Consider the following 16,886-nt stretch of genomic DNA (forward strand, 5'->3'; position numbering starts at 1 on the left):
TATTTTATTCATCAGTTTATTTTGTTCATTACATTTCTTATTCGTTTATTTGATTTTTAGATTGAATTGTTGATATACTAGTATATATATTTATTGCCATTTTATTGTCCATTTTTTATCTTTCTCTTCCTCTTCCTCCCTTTTTCCCCTTCCTTCTTCTCCTCCCTTCTTCCTCTTTCTTTTTTTTTTTTTTTTTAAATATATTTTATTGATTTTTTACAGAGAGGAAGAGAGAGGGATAGAGAGTTAGAAACATCGATCAGCTGCCTCTTGCACACCCCCTACTGGGAATGTGCCCGCAACCAAGGTACATGCCCTTGACCGGAATCGAACCTGGGACCCTTGAGTCCACAGGCCGGCGCTCTATCCACTGAGCCAAACTGGTTTCGGCTTCCTCTTTCTTTCTTTCCTTCTTCCTTCCTTCCTTTCTTTCTTTCCTTCTTCCTTTTTTTTTCTTTATTCCTTCCTTCCTTCCTTCCTTCCTTCCTTCCTTCCTTCCTTCCTTCCTTCCTTCCTTCCTTCCTTCCTTCCTTCCTTCCTTTCTTTCTTTCTTTCTTTCTTTCTTTCTTTCTTTCTTTCTTTCCTTCTTCCTTTTTTTCTTTCTTTCTTCCTTTCTTTCTTTTATTCTTGTTCTTATTCTTATTCTTATCCTTATTCTGTGAAGCTCTTTATCTGACCTTCAATTCTAAATGATAGCTTTGCTGGGTATAGTAATCTTGGATGTAGGTCCTTGCTATTTATTCATCATTTTGAATATTTCTTGCCACTCCCTTCTGGCCTGCAAAGTTTCTGTTGAGAAATCAGCTGACAGTCGTATGGGCACTCCCTTGTAGATAACTGTTTTTCTCTTGCTGCTTTTAATATTCTCTCTTTGTCTTTAACCCTGAGCATTTTAATTATGATGTGTCTTGGTGTGAGCCTCTTTGGACTCCTCTTGTTTGGGGTTCTCTGCACTTCCTGGACTTGTAAGTCTATTTCTTTTACCAGGTAGGGGAAGTTTTCTGTCATTATTTCTTCAAATAGGTTTTCAATTTCTTGGTCTCACCCCCATAATTTGAATGTTGGTACTCTTAAAGTTGTCCCAGAGGCTCCTTACACTATCTTCTTATTTTTGGATTCTTTTTTCTTTTTGCTCTTATGATTGGGTGGTTTTTGCCTCCTCATATTCCAAATCATTGATTTGATTCTTGGAATCCTCTACTGTTGAATCCCTGTAAATTATTCTTTATTTCAGTTAGTGTATGCTTAATTTCTGACTGTTCCTTTTTCATGTCTTTGACATTCTCACTAAGATCCTTGTAAGTCTCACTAAGTCTCTTGACACTCTCATTAATTCCTTTACAGCTCTCATTAAGATCCTTGACAGTCTCACTAAGTCCCTTGAAGCTCTCATTAAGATCCTTGAGTAACTTTATAAGCATTGTTTTGTACTCTGTATCCAATAGTTTGCTTGCTTCCATTTCTTTCAGTTGTGACATATTTCTTTGTCTCCGCATTTTGGCTGCCTCCCTGTGTTTGTTCCTATGTATTAGGTAGAGCTGTTATGTCTCCTGGAATGGTGTCCTGTAGGGCCACTGACTCAGCCTCCCCAGTCACCTGAGCTGGGCACTCTATGTGTGCCCCTGTGTGAGCTGTGTGCACAGTCTTATTGTAGTTGAGCTTTGATTGCTGTTGGCTTCACTGGGAGGAATTTACCTCCAAGCCAATTAGCTGTGAGGACCAGCTGTGTCTACAATGGAAGAGCTGCTGTGCAGGAGACACAGGACTTGCTTCAGTGGGGTTTTGGTGCTCACTGAGTCTGCCCCTTGAGTGTGTCACTTGTGGTTGTGTAGAGTTGTAATCTGGTATGGTCTGAAGTTGTTCACTGAGTGCACTGGCTCTGGGGCCTCCCAGGAGGTGCAGAGTCAGCCACTGCCTGGAGCCACCTGGCAAGAGCTACAGATAGATCTGCAGATGGCTGCTACTTATATTGGGAAGCAAGGCAAGCTGGTGCTAGTGCCGGGTCTTAGGCCTTTTATTGATAGTTTTGACACCAGCTGCTGCTTGTTTGAGAGATTTTAGCAAAGTCTGAAGCTTGAGCCAGAACAGGCCATTCATATGGTAAAGCAGCTGCATACAGTTTCGGTGGGGCTGCAAATTGGATGGGGCGGGGTCTCAGGGATTCACCAGGGCTGAGTGAATAGTGTGGGCCAAGCTGATGGAAACTCAGATATGGCTGCCAGTCAGTTCTGCTGTGGGGAGAGGTCCCAGCACAGGAACAATGACCCCTGCAAGTACCCCTATCTGGGAGAAAGTCACCCCCAAGTTCCTGCCCCAATGCCAGATAGTCCAGTTCCTCTTGTATGTCCCTGGATTCCCCAAAAGCAGCCGCCTGGCGCTGGAGCTCAGAGGAAGTGGGATGGTGTACTAGTAAGTACTAGGGCCCTTTAAGGGGAACACCTGGGACTCCAGCACTTTACATATCAATCAGCCACAATCCCCACTGGTTTTTACAGTCCAAAGTTACGGGGACTTCTCTTCCCAACACTGGAAACCTGGGCTAGGGTTCTGGTGTGTGGCTAGGACCCCTTGCTTCTCATGGGAGGCCTTGAAGATATCCCTTCAGATTAATAAAATGCCACACATGGGTGCCGGACCAGCTTGTTTCACACCTCCGCCCCTCCTACCAGTCTCAATGTGCTTTCTTTATTATTTTTTTTAATATATTTTTATTGATTTCAGAGAGGAAGGAAGAGGGAGAGAGAGAGAGAGAGAGAGAGAGAGAGAGAGAGAGAGAGAGAAACTTCAATGATGAGAGAGAATCATTGATCGGCCTCCTTCACACCCCCTACTGGAGATCAAGCCCGCAACCTAGGCATGTGCCCTTGACCAGAATTGAACCTGGGACCCTTCAGTCCGAAGGCCGACGCTCTACCCACTGAGCCAAACCAGCTAGGGCATGTGCTTTCTTCTTTACTTCTCTAGTTGTCGGACTTCCATTCAGCCAGATTTCAGGTGGTTCTGAATAGTGATTGTTCTGTATTTCAGTTGTAATTTTTATGTGGTTGTGGGAGGCGGCAAGTACAGGCCACTATCTTAGTTCCTAACCCAAGATCTTATATCTATGAGCCTTCCTTCAGATGAGCCTTTTTCAGATGAAAAATTGGGTCCTAACTGTACAACTCAGTGAATGAGAAGTGTTTTAAGGTACATTCATCTGAAGGAATGTTAGATGTTAAACACATACTTACAAGAGCTATTATCATGGGAAAGTGCTTACAAAATAGTGTTGGTGAATGAAAAAAGCAGGGTATAGAATTATATATACACTAGTTAGAGCTACATTGAAATAGTAATTTGAAATGAAAACTAAACGAGATACTGGTTTTCACCAAAAGAATTGGCAGTGACCAACAAAAGGAAACAGTGCTGGCTGGGGTGTGTGAGACCAGCGCACCACACACAGTGGGATTGGGGGCTGCGGTAGCCATCTTGGCAAGCATTTTGGCACTATGTATCATGAGCCCTTTAGAGTGAAATGTTTTATTTTTTATATATATATAAATATATATTTTATTGATTTTTTACAGAGAGGAAGGGAAAGGGAGAGAGTTAGAAACATCGATGAGAGAGAAACATCGATCGGCTGCCTCCTGCACACCCCCTACTGGGGATGTGCCTGCAACCCCGGTACATGCCCTTGACCTGAATCAAACTTGGGACCCTTCAGTCTGCAGGCCGATCCTCTGTCCACTGAGCCAAACCAGTTAGGGCATATTTTATTCTTATAATCTCAATTTTAAGGATCTTCCCCCTGAGAAGTTAAAAAGAGAAAAACAGAGATAAAGATTTTTTTCTAATTATAGTATTATTTAAAATTACAGTATATTGATGTTCCGTGATAGGGAAATGGTTATAATGGACTGCCATTAAACGTGTTTTTAAATTTATTTTTTGGTGTTAATCCTCAGCTGAGGATATTTTTCCCATTGATTTTTAGAGAGAATGGAAAGGAAGGAGGGAGGGAGTAAGAGAGAGAGAGAGAGAAATCGATGTTAGCGAGACATATTGATTAGTTGCCTCCAGCATGTACCCAACCTAGGGTCAGGGATTGAACCTGCAACCCAGACAGGTGTCCTTGACCTGGAATCGACCCCATGACTGTTTGGTGTTTGATCCAATGCTCTAACCACTGAACACACCAGCCAGGGCAATTTTTTTTTTTTTATGAAGTGGAAGAATGCTTAAGAGGCAGTATAATGTGAAAAAACAACAACAAAAACAAAAAACACTATAACAGTGATAGTAATAATAAAAGAGAACTCTTAATAGCATGTATTTGTATTATGTGCCAGGTATTATTCAAGTACTTTACATATTAATCCTCACAACAGACTTGTGAGATAGGTACTATTTATTATCTCTACATTGTAGATGAGGAAAATGGCGCACAGAGAGGTTCAGGAACTTGCCCAAAGCCTCACAGCTCATTAGAGGGCAGTGATGTGATTGGAGTCCAGCATATTAGCGGCAGCATCCATGTTCCCAACCCCAACATTGACTCTATCAGAGCCTTTCAAGATTTGGAGCGCCTTAAAGCACGATCCAGTTACAGTTGTTCCTATGCAGTATCTTTTTAAATAGGAGGGAAGGAAGAGCAAATGCATTACGGTATTGAGAAGGGTCATTTCTGGTTGAGAAGATTATGGGAAATTATATTATACTTTTCTCCATTTTCCCAATATTAAGCAATGATCTTTTAATGTAAGAGAAAAAAATAATAAAGGATTTTAAAACATGCGTTAAGAGGACGAACAAATAGGAGATGGATTGACTCCATGAAAGAAGCCATAGGCCTGAGTATGCCTGGACAGGACAGTATGGATGGACAGAGCCAAGTGAATGGCATGTAACACATATTTTAAAAGAGAAAATAGCTCTGGTCGGTGTGCTCAGTGGTTAGAGCATCAGTGTAACCAGTCAGCATTTCTCACATTGATATCGCTCTCTCTTCCCCCTCCCTCCCTCTCTCTCTAAAAAGAAATCAGTGGGAAAAAAATATCCTCCAGAGAGGATTAACAAAAGAATAATAATTTTAAAAAATAGACTGAAAAGTTAATAGTGATTGTGATAATTTTTTCTTTTTCTAAAAATGGTATTTTCTATTATATAGATATTAGAGGCCTGGTGCACGAATTCATTCATGGTGGGATTTCTTGGCCTGGCTGGTGATTGGGGCTGATCAGGGCTGTCTCACCCAGTCCCAATTAGGGCAATCGGGGCTGGCCGGCCAGGGGGAGGGGCCACGGGAAGTTGGCCAGCCTTGGGAGGTTGGCTATGGGAGCACACTGACCACCAGGAGGCAGCTCCTGCATTGAGCATCTCCCCCTGGTGGTCAGTTCATGTCATAGCGACCAGTTGACTGGTTGTTTGGTCACTTAGGCTTTTATATATATAGATGTTACTCATATAAATTTTTAAAAATAAATACCTGATTACAAGCTAGCCATCCTGGTAATTCTGGAAGCTTAATGCTCAGGTTGATTTTTGCAGGAGAGAAGGATGCTGGCTGGGCTTCAGGCTCTTACCAGCAAGCTGAGGAGGCCCCATGGCCCAGGAGCACAGGAGGAACCGCTGGCCTTGATTCTCTGGAGGGCAGTGCCATATGGTTACTGTCAGCTCCTCAGTTTTCAGGTTTCTTACCTATTTTCTGCATGAGCATTTGTACAGTATTTTCTTTTTGTTGTTCTTTTTTTCTTTTTTTGTTGTTAATCCTCACCTGAGGATATTTTTCCATTGATTTTTTTAGAGAGAGTAGAAGGGAGGGGGAGAGACAGAGAGAAACATCTGTGTGAGAAAGACATATCGATTGGTTGCCTCCCGCATGTGCCCCGACCAGGGCCAGGGATCTAGCCTGCAACTGAGGCATGTGCCCAAGGCTGGAATCGAACCTGGAACCCCTCAGTCCGTGGGCTGATGCTCTATCCACTGAGCCAAACCAGCCATGGCTGTACAGTAATTTAAGCATATAAAGTGTGTTTGCATTACTCTTATAAGAAAATGTATTTATAATACATGTTTTGAAAATGTTGACAAACATTACTTTTGTTTCCTTCTGCATTTTCTCAAAAGTTAGAAGATTAGAAACCTTTCGTTGCTTCCCTGGTGTCCTGATGGTTTCTGTGTGCCTCCGCAGGAAGGAAGCGGGAGTGGTTTAAGGTAGAAGAGGCCATCAAAGTGCTGCAGTACCACAAGCCCGTGCAGGCGTCGTATTTTGAGACGTTGCGGCAAGGCTACTCCGCCAACAACGGCACCCCGGTCGTGGCCACCACATACTCGGTGTCTTCTTCGCAGAGCTTCACGGGCATCAGATGACTGAAGGCCTGAAGAGGTGGAAATTGGAAACCAGACTGAAGTGCAGACCTTCCCTCTCCCCCTGCTCTCCTCCCTCTCCCCACAGGCCTCCTCTCGGGCGTGGCAGCAGAGAAAGGGCGCAGTGATAATGTTGCTGTTGGGTGTTACGTGATGGGCTTTTCTTCTCAGTTGGGGTGGGGGGTAATTTGTAAGTCCTTTTGTGCATGATCTGCCCCTCCCTGTTCACATCCTACGTTCTCAGAGGCAAACAGCCATCCTCTGCCTCGGATTGTGAAGGGTTCCGTCTGTCACATCTTGGCCCTGGCCAGGCTCTCTTATTCGATTTTTAATTTTTTTAAATTAAAAGATACCAATACGAGATGAAACCTTTCAAGAATGTGCTCTGTAATGTGCTCCTCTGCCCAGTGGTTGGTCCTTTCACTACAGGGTGCATTTATCTACACATTACGTCCTGGGCACATAATACGTAAATAAGTGGCTTTTAGAAGAGGAATTTAACTCTTTAAATTTTTCAAGGTTTTGTTTTGTTTTTAATTTGGGGCGTTCTGAAACAGAGCCTCACAATTTATGTTTCCTTTTGATGTTAGTGACTAGACCAGCTCCCTGCCCCTCCTCGTCCCAGTCACGGCTGCCGTGAGCGGGGCCGGGGGAGCACAGCACGTCACAGCGCCGGCGCATGGCCTTTCCCCTCGCAGCCGTTCCCAGGCCCAGGAGGAACCAGGAAGAAACCGCGTTCCTTGTTAGTACCAAGCCAGGAGCAAGTGGCCCCCGCTCAGATCCAGTAGGCAGTGATAGAAGTGAAATTCCTCCCTGCGTGTTGACAATAGGGATTTGAACTGGGTTCTTGGGATTACTTTCTAAAAACGAGCTTCGAGCACTGTTCCTGTCCTGCTGGTTTGGAGTTTTTTCCTTAATGCTGCTTCTCACCCACAGCAGCCTCTCCTGTGCATCCATGCGGCCAGCCATCCTCAGCTGTGCAGCCAGGTAACCATGCTAAGTCCTGAAACGTACGCAGGAGGGCAATCCAGGTGTTTGCTTGTCTTTGTGAGGTTACAGCACTTGCAAGTGCACCATGAGCATGCTCAGAAATACTGCACGTGTCTCCCCGGGGAGTAAAAGCCGCGATGTGGCAGAATGCGTAACACTTGCTGGAACAGGTGCAGAGAGCATTGGCTCCCTGCACACTGTCCGGTTAGGTTCTGACGCAGGTCTCCTGCTGGCTGCACTTGCCAGTTGTGTTGTCTCGTTGGGAAGTCAGGGTCTTAAAATCTAGAGTCGGGTGGGGAAGCACTGATCAGCCCTGGCTTGGGAAAGGAGCTTGTTGCTATATCCTCAGTGGCATCTCCTTTGTCAAAACACAGCCAAGATGTGAAATTAGAATCGTAGTTCTCTTTATTTAAGAATTCTAATAAATACTCAAACTTTGCAAAGCTTTTGCTCTTCCCTCCCACTAGAAGAATCTAATGTATCTGTTTGGCCTGTGTCATGTAGTTTTCAGCATTGGGGGTGTCAGTTGGTGAATTTCAGTTTTGCTATACCTCGGTTCGCATCTTCTCTCCGAGTCTTAAACACAGACCCACCGCAGTGCCGGCAGCTTCCTTCCTACCGTCCCCTCTGGGAAAGGAATTCTGTCCCCGAGGAAGGGTCCCAGCGGATAGAGACAGCAGCCTGGATTGCGTCTAACGCCACTCATTGGTCACCTCCTACCTGAAGACGGACACAGACACACTGTGCCTGCTGCCTGACGGGCGTTGAAGGTCCTGCGGAGACACCTGCCGGGACAGGAAATGAGCTCAGCTAAGCGCTACGTGGGACCCCAGAAGCACCTCTGCCCATGCTTCTCCCTCGGGGAGGTGGACTGCAGGTGCTTTTGCAGAACAGCCGGTGCCTGGGGAGGGAGCCGCGTGTACAGCAATGTGGTCCGTGGTCCGATGAGTCTTCTGGGCGGAGAACAGCACTGCCCTGCGAAGGCCAGCGGGTGGCTGGTGGTGTCTTTGGGTCAGGAAAGTGGCCTGTGCCAAGGACTCTTGTTCAGTGACATGAGTGGGTCCTGGGAATGCAGTTAACGAGAGGGCGGCCGCTGTTGGCATGGCTAGCAGCAGGAGGCTTTGTCCGCGGTGGTGTCTCGGTGGCACCGGGGTTCTGGTGAGCAGGGACTAGTGTTTCCCCCGGCACTGCGGTTGCCTGGACTGCACTCACAGCCCTTTTGTGATGTCTCCCAGAGACAGTGAGGGAGAAACAAGAGAAACCACAAAAGTGCCCTACTTGCAACATTCTTTATTGACCCCAGTGTGCCATTAGCTCTGCTTGCAGAAACAGGTGTGTGTGTCCAGGGCAGAGACCCCCTCTCACAGGAAGTCTGCATGTTCTGGACTCTGGCATCGCCTGAGCATCCAACCGAGGCCACACCCTCAGGATGGAGAAGGGTAGCAGTACGTCTTTAAATTCACATTTGTTTTTAGTTTGTAGATTGCAGCCATTGGGGAAACACAAGTGAGGCCGTGCCATCTTCATGGACCAGGACTTTTTCTGTGTGTGTGTGTGTGTGTGTGTGTGTGTGTGTGTGAGAGAGAGAGAGAGAGAGAGAGAGAGAGAGAGAGAGAGAGCTACTCAGATGTGTTAGATTTCTTTTAATGTTTTTGTTTTTTTAGAGAGAGAAACCTGAGTGTGAGAAGCATGTATTAGATTGTGGCCTTCCAGAGCAGGGCAGCAAATGAGACAGGAGTATTGAGCTTTCTCATAGCAGACACACAGGACATCGCTTCTCGGCCTTTTGGCTAAGATCAAGTGTAGACACACAGGACAGACACGTTAATGCATTGACTTGTTCTTACAAGTGTCTGCTGCCCAGCTGCCCTGCCTGGAGAGGGCTCCGTCACTGCTGAGTCCGAGCTGAGCCCTCTGGAGGGACGAAAGCGGGTGGGTTGCTGCCCCCCTCGCATTGCGGTGCCTGGGCCGAGGCTCAGGCGGTGGGTCGTGCTGTGGAGCGTGCGGCGAGTAGGCCTGACTCCCCAGCCTCTGGGGAGAGGGGGTCACTGCCCTCTGAGAGTGTGTGCAGCAGTTTTGTAAACGTGTTGCTACACAGTCAAGTTCCTTCCTGGCGAAAATGCTTTCTGCTGTGCTGTTAGGGGTCAGCCCGTGTGAGCGCTCTCAGACTTGCTTAGAAAAAGTTCCAGGAAGGACCTCCTCCTCGCTCTCCTCCCCTTCCTCTTCTCCGCGGACAGTGGCCATGGCGGCCTGGCCGCTGCCCGAGGACTGGCCGTCTTCTGTGGGTGCGTGCGTTGCTCGTGCCGGGCTTGCCTCTCCCATTCCCATCTGGTGCTAGAGTCGCTAGCACTGCTGTCGGCCTCCCCACCTGATCTCGTTTTTTAAGCAGCTTAGCCTGAGCCACGGTTTTTTTTAGTTTACAGAAAGGATTTCATAACAATGTGATTTTTGCCACAACTGTAATTTTTAATATCCTGAAGTGCTCTGGAAGCCTGTCGTAGTTGAGAGTAGGTTTAGAATTAGAAGAAATACCTGGAGAATCACAGTGGGGTGCAGTTTTGCTTTAAGAGAAATAAGGGTTAGCTATCATTGATGAGATAGCTTCATCCTGGTCCCGTCTGCATTTCAGAAAATAATCCACATTTACAAGAAACGGTGGAGACGGCAGTTCCAGAGCGAGGACATCACTTAATAGTGGTGAATAGTGCGAACACTTTTCTCGTTCTCCCTCTGGAAGATAAGGAGGTCAGAACTGAGGGTGTGAGTTCACACTGCCTGGTCCAGTCACTTCCTGTGGTCCTGCTGGGTGGCACCTCTTTCCCTGCTGCAGAGGCTGCGGGCTGTGCCACTCCGTGTTGGCGGCTGAGGCCCTGCTCCATCGGGCACCGCCTCGCTCAGAGCCAGCCTCTCGCGGCCCAGAGAGCTGAGCTGCGTGACACTTGATGCCACTGAAACAGTGAGACATGGAGGCTGTCGGGTGGACGGTAAACGAAGCACTGACTGCAGCCTGAGCAGGAGGCCGCTGCCCGGCGTCCGGTGGACGCGATCACTGAGCCTTGGGACCCGGGGACTAGGCGGACTCCTTCACTCCTGCCCCACGGGCAGCGGCGCTTTCTGACCACGTTCTCGCCCGAGCTGATAACCTTTCGGGGATGGGAGAAGCCTAATCAGGACACCTGAGAAAATGACACCCCTCGCCTTCAGGGTAATCAAACAATCTGTCCTCCACGTCCCTTAAACATTAATGAAGAGAAGCAGAAATCCCACTGGGGTTGGTGTGGACGGGCTCCTGCGCTGAGGCATCCGCAGTGTGACGTTTTCTAAGTGAAAAGGCAGGTCTGCCTCCCCGAGGCCTCGCCATCGTTCACAGTGGCGATCAGTGAGCTTGAGCTTGTCTCAGAGAGAGACTGCCGGGCAGGGAGCTTGAGGGTACACTCAGAACCCAGCATGCCAGGAGGGACTGCTGGAGAGGAGATGGATTGCTGTCTGCTCCTCCAGCAGTCAGTTGTTTATTTAACCTTTTGCACTCGGATGTCGAGTGTGACTCGACACGGTTAGCATTAGAATAAAGGAATCGAGAAAAAAGCAAACGAGTGCAAAGGGTTAAATGCTCTAGGTTTCCTTCGGTTTACATTCCATTCTTATCCCCAGAGGGGCCACCAGAACACCAATGAGGCGTTTGGAACCCTGGAGATGGGCTTTAAAAGGTACAGTAACGCAGTGTTCCCCAGGTTCATCAGCCTCATGGCAGCCAGTTCAGAGTGAAGGTTTTTGTTAATCATTGAGTTGAAGAGCATAAATACTGGTTCTGGAACAATTACATTCTAAATGGCTTACCATCTGTGGTCATTATCTGTGGGTGTACCTGTGAGGGAACATCTTGACAGTCCAGTCAAACCACTCCTCTGGGCTTGAGGTCCCATTTAGGTCAAAATCTTAAGTCTTTGTAATTCCTTAGGAAAACACAAGATGCCTCAATGCGATCCCAACGCTGGCCTGAGGCCGGCCTCCCCGTGCTGTCCGGCGGGTGGGCGCAGCGGCTCGCCTGCAGGAAACCAGGTGCCATGCGCTTGCCTCGAACCCCACTTAGCTCACGCTGATGCGAGCACTTGGTGCTGCATTGAAACGTCCCCTGACGCGCTGCAGGCCCGGCGGCCTCCTTTGTGTCCTGTTGGAAAAGGCCTTTCAGCTCACTTAGCGCATGACCCGAGGAGACATCTAGTTTGGTTACTTGATTCCAGCAGCGTAACATGTGACTGATGCTGGGGACGGTCGAGGCTCATTATGGAGACACGGAGCCCGGACGGGTCTGCTCCCCAGAGAGTCCCTACCCCCCACCCCCAGCAGAGGGGAGGGGAGGCCATGGCGGCTTCCAGCTGCAGTGAAAGGAGGGCTCCGGGGACTTCTGCTCAGCGAGCAGGCAGCCCTGCTCCTCAGGAGAGCAGGAAGGACCCCAAGGACATGGCCGGCGTCCAGGCCCCAGCGCAACCTGCCCTTCACCTTCCCACACGCTCAGAACCGGGGCACCCTCCAAATTCGAATTTGCTTCATGTCTTGTTTAGCCCGAGAACCTTACCTTTCGCTTCCGCCCGTGGGTGGACGTGTGGACGCTGCTCGGGGCACAGCTGCATGAGTGAGTCCGGGGCCAGGGGCATGGTGTTGCATTTAGAGTTAAGCAGTTGGAGTAGTAACTGTTGTAGAAGAAATACAGTATGTGGTGCAGTGTTGTACAAGTCAGGTCTGTGTTTATTGTTTCGTGGTCTGAAAACTTTCAAATTGGTTTATAATCAAAAGGTTGGTGGTTAAAATAAGTAAAATGTCAGTCAGTACATCTAAGTAAAGAAAGAGAGCTACCAGTTTGCCACGTGTGTAAGGACGTTCAGAGCTTTGGAGGGTGTTGGGAGCTGTTATAAAAGTAAAGCAGTGTCTGGGGCCTACCCCAGTGTGTTACTCCTCAGAGAGCTTAGTCGCATCTTCATACTCGCCCAGCCTTTATTTCAAGGACTTTATCTTCCGTCCAGTCCAGTGAACGTGGTAGGGGTGAGCTCTGAGGAGTAGGCAAGCCCTCGCCCTGTTTGCTCAGCTGCAGGGTATGGTCTCCAAACAGCATAAGGTTCATTTAGGTGATTCCTCACTAGGGTCACCTCCACTCCATCATCTACCCTCAGCATCAGAAAGGTTGAAACCCCTGGGACCATTCCAGTTCTAAAACAGGTGAGGGTCGCATGCTTCCGAACCCTGTGGCAAGTGTATCGTCTCCCTGCGGTCAGGTTCAACAGGTATTTCCAGGAACCCTGTGGATGGAGGCCAAGTACCCAGGATGTACTGTTTAACTTTTTCCAAAGGACGGAAGTCTTGGTCGCTTCCCCATGGTGCTCATCCATGTAACAGGCTCAAATGGCCAAGTGCGATCAAGACTGTAGAACAGAACCCGGGGCTGTGTACCCAGGGGCCAGCTCCTGGGATCACCCAGGCTCCGTCTAGACTGTTCTGATCCCACCAGAACTCTGCTGCTGTCCCTGTGCATCAGGGTCACTCAGAAAAGCCCACGTTTTGGCCTTCCCGTCGTCAGTTCACCGCGGCTCAGACCGTTCTACCGAGTGGGCATGCGTACCAGTTGAGGCAGTGTGCTCCGGATTCGTCCAGAGGGCAGGAAGTGGACTGGTGAGGGGGCTGAGCACTCCGCGTTGGAGAGATTGGCAGAAATACCCCCAAATGAGCTCAGCAGAGCTGGGAATCCAAGGAACAGCGCTCGTACAGGAGGTCCTTTAGCCTCTGGGACCTGGTGCTGCATTGAGTCAGGTCTGCACCCCAATCCAGATGCACTCCAGGACTGACGTTCCAGCCCATGGGTGTATGGCCTCGTTTTCTGTTTCTTTTGTTTCCAAACAACCTTGCTTGGTGTAGCATGGAAACAGGTTTTCCTCCCTGCGCACCTGGGCCGCCTGCCCACCTGGCCTCTTCCCTGTCTTCACGGCGCCCTGAGGAAGACCGTGCCCACAGCAGCCGCGGAGCTGGAAGCTTGCGACCGCGGGGAGGGGGCTGCGGTCAAAGACACGAAGGGAACGGAGCTTTCCTGTTTCCCTTTCTCAAGCAGGGTTCCTGGGACGCCTCATGCCTCTCTCTCCACAGTGCGCTTAGGCTGTGGAGGAGGTGGAAAAGAAAGGGGAACAGGGACCAGCCCCAGGTTTGGGTTCGAGAGGTGCACAGCAGAGGTGAGACCCACGCCCCCCTGTAACAGCAGGCCAGCCACATGTAACCATTCCCCTTCTCTCCTCAGGCGTCTGCTTATGTGGTGCCAGCAAGAGGGCATGCAAACCCTCCCCGCGGTCCAGACAGCTTTGGTGGTGCCCCTGAAACCACCCCCACCCCCACTCCTTTCTGTACAAATGCTTAAGCCTGTGAGCGTGCTGTTCCTCTCTATGTTAATCAGTTTTCTTCTCCCTTTGAGCTGTGGGGAGGGAAGGGCATTGGAATGGTAGGTTGTAATCTTGTGCCAACCAATAAAAACCAGTATTTCCTGCACATCCATGCTGGGTGTCGGTCTCTTCTCTCTAGAGGTTTCCTGGGTCCTTCGCATCAGTCTCTGCTGGGTTTGGGGGAGCTGCCCCAGAGCTCATCTCTGTCCCCGTGGAGGGTGTGCTCACAGGGAGTCCAGGTGAGGGCTGGATCGGAGACCGGGGCAGACTGGCAGTGCCCGTGCCGCAGGGCAGGGATGAGCCACATCCCAGATAACTGGGGAGCATGTGAGAAGTGGCCCCTGTGTGGAATCAGGAGGTGGGCGTGGGGGGTTGTGGGGGGCCGTGGGGGCTGGGGCGGTGTTTGCAAACGTGCGGTAGTGGGGCCTCCAGGCAGACGACAGGCCGGGGGCCGTCGGTGGGACAGCAGCAGCAAGTGCGCTGGGTCCCCAAGGCCCAAGGACAGAGAGCATTTGCGCTGTAATGAGGAATGAGCGCAAGGAGGCCAAATTAGAGAGACCACAAGAGTCTGGCTCCATACAGGTGACGCCTTTTAAAAATATATTTACTTGTTTAATCCTCACCTGAGGATATTTTTCAATTGATTTTAGAGAATGGAAGAGAGAGTAAAAGAAAGAGAGAAACATTGATGTGAGAGAAACACATCGATTGGTTGCCTCCTGCATGCGCCCTGACCAGAACCCAGCCGAGGAGGAGCCTGCAACCGAGGTACGTGCCCTTGACCGGAATCGAACCCGGGGCCCTTTGGTCTGCAGGCTGACGCTCTACACACTGAGCCAAACCAGCTAGGGCTAAATTTTATTGATTGATTTTAGAAAGAGAAACATCAATTTTTTGTTCCACTTATTTATGCACTCACTGGTTGATTCTATGTGTGCCCTGATTGGGGACCGAACCCGCATCTCAGGACGACAATCTAACCAGCTGAGCTACCCGCAGGGCCAGGTGAAGCCTTGAACAAGACAGCCATGTAGAATCAGCCACGTTTGAGGAGGAGGCAGCAGGAGAGGCTGGGGAGGAGCAGCCTGGAAGCTTGCGACCTCTGTCCGTGAGGCGATACAGGCTCAGTGAGTGGACCTGGGGCACAGTAGAAGCAAGAAAAAGCAGCATGTCCATCAGGTAGACACGTTCTCGGCTGAGGCAGGCTGGCCACTGCTCCACGGCACAGCCAGGCTGCGCACCCACAGGCCGCGGTGCTCAGTGTGCCCAGAGGGTCGCTATCCGGACAACGCTCACAGGAGCCTGACTCCTGAGGGGGGACAGTCGGCTTGTTTGATGATAAATGTCAACCAAGTTACCTGGTGAGTGCACCGGCTGTCTGTGTAGGCACCAAAAATGGGCAGAAAGCTGGTTACTGAACAATAACAGCCTGGGGACATCATGCCACCATGGGGCACACCCCTATCAGGGGTCAGGGTACTTTCCCCATAACGTTCTGACTCCCAGGCCTCCTTTGTCTGCAGGCCTCCTGTGATGCTTACCCCCTTCTGCCATCAAAGGCATATATATATATATATATATATATATATATATATATATATACACACACACACACACACACATATATATATATATACATACACATATATATATGTATGTGTGTGTGTATATATATATATATATATATATATTAGTGGCCCGGTGCACAAAATTCATGCACGGCGGGGGTGGGGGGGGCGAGGGTGTTCCTCAGCCTGGCCTGCACCCTCTCCAATCTGGGACCCCTCAAAGGATGTCCTACTGCCGGTTTACAGGGATCGGGCCTAAACCGGCAGTCGGACATCCCTCTCGAAATCCGGGACTGCTGGCTCCTAACCGCTCACCTGCCTGCCTGCTTGCCTGCCTGCCAGCCTGCTTGCCCCCAACTGCCCCCCGCCACCCACCTGCTCACCCCCAAATGCCCCCCCCCCGCCAGCCTGATCATCCCCACTGCCCCCATGCCAGTGTGCTCACCCCCAACTGGCCCCCCTGCTGGTCTGCTTACCCCCAACAGTCCCACCCCCAACCAGCCTGATCACCCACAACTGCCCTCCCCTCTTGGCCTCTAACCGCCTCTACCTAGGCCCCGCCACCATGACTTTGTCCAGAAGAACGTCCAGAAGGTCTCCTGGAAGATCTCCCAGTCTAATTAGCATATTACCCTTTTATTAGTATAGATAGAGGCCTGGTGCACGGGTGGGGGCCAGCTGATTTGCCCTGAAGGGTGTCCCCGATCAGGGTGGGGGTCCCGCTGGGGTGCCTGGCCAGCTTGGGTGAGGGGCTGAGGGCCTTTTTCAGGCTGGCCACACCCCCTTCAGGGTGGGGGTCCCCACTGGGATGCCTGGCCAGCCTGGGTGAGGGGCTGGTGGTTGTTTGCAGGCTGGCCAAGCCCCCTTCAGGGTGGGGGTCCCCGCTGGGGTGCCTGGGCAGCCTGGGTGAGGGGCTGATGGCTGTTTGCAGGCTGGCCACGGCCCCCGGTGACCCAAGCTCCCAGCCCCTCCTTTTTTGCTTTTTTTTTTTTTTTTTCAGCGCCTCCTTGAGCGGAGGCCAAGGCCAGCTGGAAGCAGGTATCTGGGATTTATTTATCTTCTATAATTGGAACTTTGTAGTGTTAAGCAGAGGCCAGGGCTAGCCAGGGCGGGTGGGAATCTTGGCTTCCTCCATTGCCGGGGGCAACCCAAGCCTCCTGCTTGCTCCAGTTCCATGGCCGCCGCCATCTTGATTGGGTTAATTTGCATACTTGCTCCTGATTGGCTGGTGGGTGTGGCTGGTGGTCATAGCAGAGGTAAGGTCAATTTGCATGTTTCTCTTTTATTAGATAGGATATTTTTATTGATTTCAGAGAGGAAGGGAGAGGTAGGGAGAGAGAGATAGAAACATCAATGATGAGTAAGGATCATTGATCGGCTGCCTCCTGCACACCCCCTACTGGGGATTGAGCCCACAACCTGGGCATGTGCCCTTGACCAGAATCGAACCTGGGACCTTCAGTCCGCAGACCAATGCTCTATCCACTGAGCCAAAAGGCTTCTTTCTTTTGCCAGATTTAGGTGCCTGATGAGGCTGTGAGCTTAGGAATTCTGCCAA

At 49.9% G+C, this 16,886-nt stretch overlaps 1 protein-coding gene across 1 annotated transcript in view; it reads left to right on the plus strand.

The window, feature by feature from the left end:
* NUDT3 (nudix hydrolase 3) overlaps positions 1–8,889 on the plus strand; it is a 100,351-nt gene extending 91,462 nt beyond the window's left edge. The window contains exon 5 of the mRNA XM_079780012.1: positions 6,176–8,889. Coding sequence (XP_079636138.1) covers positions 6,176–6,354 — 179 coding nt within the window. The 3' untranslated portion in view covers positions 6,355–8,889. The remainder of the gene's footprint in view (positions 1–6,175) is intronic.
* Positions 8,890–16,886: the final 7,997 nt, after the last annotated feature.

The sequence above is a fragment of the Cnephaeus nilssonii genome (assembly GCF_951640355.1).
Source record: "Cnephaeus nilssonii genome assembly, chromosome: 9".
Lineage (NCBI taxonomy): Eukaryota > Metazoa > Chordata > Mammalia > Chiroptera > Vespertilionidae > Cnephaeus > Cnephaeus nilssonii.